Below are 5,654 nucleotides of genomic sequence, written 5' to 3'. Positions count from 1 at the left end.
GGAAATTCAAGCCTAGATCCACCACCCGCATAAAAAAAATTCTTGAACAAAACAGACAAAACTTGCACCATAGAGATGGGGTGGGGGTGCCAGTAATGCAGGCTGTAGGGAAGAGTGTTTAGTTTCAGCTCCACCCCTCCCCATCCCTGGCGGAGCGGGGCCCCACCCCCTGACTCCACCTCTCTGGCTGTGTGATATAGAGAGCGGGGAAGTCTGAAGGTCTTTCTATCTGCTCGGGTTACTCCAACACAGAGCACAGGCAACACCACCTCACTCCCATCTCCTCCGTCTCTCTCTCTCTTGTCTCTCTTGCTCTGCAACCAACCTCGGCCTCCAGGATGTCCTACAATAAAACCACCTACAAAGTCACGTCGTCCTCCTCGGGGACGGCGCCCCGCAGCTTCAGCAGCCGCTCCTACGCCGGCCCCAGCCAGGCCAGGCAGAGCTACAGCGTGCGCAGCTCCTACGGCGCCGGCGGTGGCATGGGTATGGGCATGGGCATGGGCGGCGGAATGGGTGGAGGCGGCTACATCTCCAGCTCCTCTTCTTACGGCCTGGGCTCCAGCATGGGGGGCATGGGGATGGGCATGGGCATGGGCATGGGTGGAGGTGCTGTGGCCCCCATCACAGCTGTCCAGGTGAACAAGAGCCTTCTGGCACCCCTCAACCTGGAGATCGACCCCAACATCCAGGTCGTCCGCACCCAGGAGAAAGAGCAGATCAAGTCCCTCAACAACCGCTTTGCCTCCTTCATCGACAAGGTATGATCTCCATGTCTGGTAGTTGTGTCATTCTGAAAAGCTTACTGTAACCTGACACTTGAAGTCAAGGCACTGCAAATCCTTCAGAATCTAGAGAGAACTATGACTGTAATATTTGTCAGTGGTCAAAGTCGTGACCACATGACAATGAAGACTGAATTCTCTTCAGTGAATGGAAGTTAAAATGAAATAAGTGTAACATTGACTGCATGAGGAAAAGGGTATGCCAATAAATGTAGAAGTAGTCTAGTGTGACACCTAGCTGTACACCAGTGAGAGTCAGGGAAGAAAGTAAAATGGGCGAGGCGGCTTCCTCTCCTGAGTCTTGTTTTAATGGTTTCTCTGCTGTGAGGGGATGCATGTTGGGTGGGTTTCTAGGGTGTGTCTTGAGTATATGTTGCTTCACCTTTGGGAATGGGTTCACTGAGGGGGATGGGCAGTCCTGTGCTGTCCACACCCAAAAAAGGGCCTTTGCCTGGAAGTGAATTGTGTTACATAAAAGATTAGACAAATGAGTTCAATATCATTATAGACGTCCTCATTATGTGTTTCAACCAAATGTAAAAAAGTCCAAAATGCAACCAAATGTAGAAATGACACGTTGCAGTCATGTGTTTCATGACTGTCATCTATGAAGTATTTCTCTATTCCCTATTGGTTCTCCACTGAAACTGGTCAAGAGAGTTAATATTTAAACAGGGCTGCTGGTTGGTTTCATGTTCTAGCCAATGCTAGAGGTCTGGTTACATAACTTGTCCATTCCTCTTGGACAGAGAGAGAGAGAGAGAGAATCAAAGTTGTTCAGAGCTCACTTCTACCGAAACTAACGTTTCTATTCCCCTCATACTGGGCCTCACAAAAAATGACGATGTCTCTGCTACATTTCCTGTTACTCAAGTTGCCATTATTTTAGTCATTCCATCTTTTATTGCGAAGGACCGCTGGCCTGTATGACTGTCTCATACACCAGTATCTACGCTTGGTGCAGCTTTGTGGGCTTCTTTCAGTCCATTGGTTCCCTGTCTCTGCTATGTCCAGTTGAAACAGGAAAACTGGGGGAGGCTGAACTCATGTCAGTTCTTCCCATACCCCCATGCCCTCCTCCCGCTAGGATATGCATCACAGTTTCCTTGGAAAAAAACAGTTGCCTTGGAAACTCACACACAAACATTTGGACAACGTCCCATTTGGACTACACCCTGAAGTCTTTGCAGACTGTTGTACAGTTAACATGTGGTTGTTCTTTTTTTTTGCGGACCAATTGCCGGTGTGCCAAAGAACCTCAAAATCAGTTTATTTGTATTTGGTGATGCCAATTTGGAAAAAAAAAAACGGTTGCCAAAATCCTCTGCAGGCACGAGTGTGTGATTCATCCATTCGCAAGAGAAAATTGACAAAGCATGTGCTCTTGCTTTGCCCACGTAGGTCCGCTTCCTGGAACAGCAGAACAAGATGCTGGAGACCAAATGGAACCTGCTGCAGGGTCAGACCACCACCCGCTCCAACATCGACGCCATGTTCGAGGCCTACATCTCCAACCTACGCAGACAGCTCGACAGCCTGGGCAACGACAAGATGAAGCTGGAGGCTGATCTCCACAACATGCAAGGCCTGGTGGAGGACTTCAAGAACAAGTGAGTCAGCCAGGATGGGAGACTGCCAAAATTGTGCTAAACGTGCACATTTGGGCAACCTCAAATGTTCCCTGACTAAATGAGTTGCAGTAAATGAAAGAAAGGGGAAAAACTTGATTGGGGCCTGGAAACAGTTTAGGATTATTACTCCTCTGCTATGTTCCTTTCCAGTCAAGAAAAAAAGCACAAAGAAGTCTTTACTTGCACTGACGTACAATTGCCACATGCAGAATCCCTCTGAGGCTGGGGGGGGGGAGTTTTATGTCTGTTCAGTTTTACACTTCATTCATTCAACCCCTGGCATTTGTGGCACAGTTCTGGCATGGCACAAAGAAGCCATTGCATGCCTATAACAGAGTAACACTTCCACAAAGGAGAAACCCACTTTACATGCTCAAACAGCATTATCTGGCCAATGCAAATGACTCCAATGGTCATGGCAACAGGGCAGAGAGCCATGCCTTTTGAATCGTTGATCTTGAAATATGTGATGAGCTCATAGTCTGTCCAGAACAAATGACTGAATATAAGGAAACACCTCAGGCCAGATGCTCAAGTTTCCAATAGCGTGGAAATGTCTCCCTCTAGTGAAATACTTGTGCGGTACAGTGCAATCCAGCTGAAGGACATACAGTACATTTTGTCAATCACAGTCAATGAACTGGATGACTAACACAAATAATATTCAAATCCACAATACGTTTCAACCATAATGCAAATGAATTGTCTGTTTCAAAGTGAAAACACAGATTATATTAAATACATTATTTTCTACTTTTAGGTATGAAGATGAAATCAACAAGCGCACAGAATGTGAGAATGACTTTGTTCTCATCAAGAAGGTGAGCATCTTTAACTTTGGATATACAGACAGAATATCTCACCTGGGGAGATTCCATGGGTATTTACTTATTCACGTCTTCCCTCTTAGGATGTCGATGAGGCTTACATGAACAAGGTGGAGCTTGAGGCCAAGCTGGAGAGCCTTACTGATGAAATCAACTTCCTGAGGCAGATTTATGAGGAGGTACAGTACATCTCTATGGTCTCCACATCAACACCTTGTTACTATTCAAACACCAGATTTTTGGAACTTCCTGACAGCCCCACTGAGTTGAAAGTTATGTTTGACCCTGTATTGAATTTTGCTTTTTTTTGTAGGAGATCCGTGAGCTTCAGTCCCAGATCAAAGACACTTCTGTTGTGGTTGAGATGGATAACAGCCGTAACCTGGACATGGACTCCATCGTTGCTGAAGTGCGTGCCCAGTATGAAGATATTGCCAACCGCAGCCGGGCTGAGGCAGAGACGTGGTACAAATCCAAGGTGGGGATCAATACCTGGCATTTAAACCAACACTAGAGAAGAAATATTGGTCCTTTGACATCTGATCTAATCTCTCATATTCTTATTGTAGTATGAGGAGATGCAGACATCTGCCAGCAAATATGGTGATGACCTCCGATCAACAAAGACAGAGATCGCTGACCTCAACCGCATGATCCAGAGGCTGCAGTCTGAGATTGATGCCGTCAAGGGACAGGTAAAGTCCTAAGTCCCAGCCTTTCAACATAACAGTCCATTTCTAGCAATGCCACTGGTGTTTACCAGAGGAAAGAGAGCATCTTGAATGATATGTTCATTTATTTCATCATCAGCGTGCCAACCTGGAGAACCAGATTGCAGAGGCTGAGGAGCGTGGCGAGATGGCTGTCAGAGACGCCAAGCTGCGCATCAAGGACCTGGAGGAGGCCCTCCAGAGAGCCAAGCAGGACATGGCCCGCCAGATCAGGGAGTACCAGGACCTGATGAACGTCAAACTTGCCCTCGACATCGAGATCGCCACCTACAGAAAACTGCTGGAGGGAGAGGAGGACAGGTGAGTCTCTGTCCACCACAGGACCAAAGAGTTAGAATCAATTAGCACATTTTCCTATCTCCTCCCTCTTGTCTACACCTCTACAGTCCACATGAGTCATAACTGACCTTTACTTACCTGAACTCTTATTTCTCTGCAGGCTGGCAACTGGAATTCAGTCCATCAACATCTCTAAACAGAGCTGTAAGTGAAGCCATGCTTTGTAGCATTATAAAGAAGCATACTAAATATATTTTCACTGTGTAGTCAAAGTTTACTGTGCTATTAGTACATCAGTAATGAACCTACTGTTTCCTCTACAGCGAGCTACAGCTCATTCCCAATGGAGAGTGCTAGCAGTGGCTTCAGCAACTACTCCAGCGGATACTCAAGCAGATACGGCGGCGGTGGCTACAGCAGCGGTGGAGGCTACAGCAGCGGTGGCGGCTACAGCAGCGGTGGCGGCTACAGCTCTGGAAGTGGCTATGGCGACAGCGGGATTACCCAGAGCAAAAAGAGCGTCGTCATTAAAATGATCGAGACCAAGGACGGCAAAGTGGTGTCTGAATCCTCCGAGGTCGTCCAGGATTGAGCAATTAGTCCACAACATTTTCCCTAGCAATATCTTTTGTTCACTTATTCCCTTCCTCACCATTAAACACTGTTACAAGTTTAAGTTTAAGCCACCTACAAAGTTGTGATGAAGTACACTTAACTCTGACCAAAGATTTAAAGGGACCGAAAATGTAGTCCCACACAGTGCCTTATTCTGAGTGCCTTATTCTGCACTAGACAGCTTTGAGCAATACTGTGTGTAAACAGACTTGTGAGACTCAGATCAGGTCACTGTCTTTGGCAAGGAATAGCTCCATATCTTGAGTATGCTGAGGTGGCCATGTGTTTGTAGATCCATGATGTGTGTTGGCTCAGTTTTCATTCTGTGCCTTAACAGAAACTAGGTAAAAAAAAATCTGCCTTTCATGTCCTCTAAGGTGCTGAATTTTGCTACCAAAAATAAATGTTTACTGAGAGTACATTGAGTCTTTGTGGTGGTGTTTTGAGAGTATTTTTGTAAAAAAAATAAATTACACAGTCAGCAAAGCTGTATTCAGCATGGTACTACTATTTAAATGTAATAAATATGAAATGCTATGCTTTGAATTTGCGTACCTAATATTTTAATTATTTGTAGCAGAAATTAGTGGAGGACAATAAGCTATATGTAATTTAGCTGTTATTTATAACAACCAATTTATAACAGCTGTGAAATATTTTCTGCTTTAACTGCAGAGCTTCCATCCAGTGAGCATCACTATTGACTAGTCTAAAATATTTCTGTTTGGCGATAAATGTTCTGGCATATTCATGTATAAGTGTGTTCCACTTTGAAGGTGCTTTTTG

The 5,654-nt window shown here is 45.5% G+C and overlaps 1 protein-coding gene across 1 annotated transcript; it reads left to right on the top strand.

Moving 5' to 3' along the window:
* Positions 1-220: 220 nt before the first annotated feature.
* On the top strand, positions 221-5,287 carry krt8 (keratin 8). Its single transcript, XM_062541130.1, has 9 exons — positions 221-761; positions 2,187-2,395; positions 3,177-3,237; positions 3,327-3,422; positions 3,557-3,721; positions 3,813-3,938; positions 4,054-4,274; positions 4,414-4,457; positions 4,577-5,287. The coding sequence occupies exons 1-9, from the start codon at positions 339-341 to the stop codon at positions 4,843-4,845; spliced, it is 1,614 nt and encodes a 537-aa protein (XP_062397114.1). The 5' UTR covers positions 221-338; the 3' UTR covers positions 4,846-5,287.
* The last annotated feature ends 367 nt before the right edge of the window (positions 5,288-5,654 follow it).

This window comes from Sardina pilchardus, chromosome 7, assembly GCF_963854185.1.
Source record: "Sardina pilchardus chromosome 7, fSarPil1.1, whole genome shotgun sequence".
In the NCBI taxonomy this organism is placed as follows: domain Eukaryota; kingdom Metazoa; phylum Chordata; class Actinopteri; order Clupeiformes; family Clupeidae; genus Sardina; species Sardina pilchardus.
This window is presented reverse-complemented; position numbering and strand designations above follow the sequence as displayed.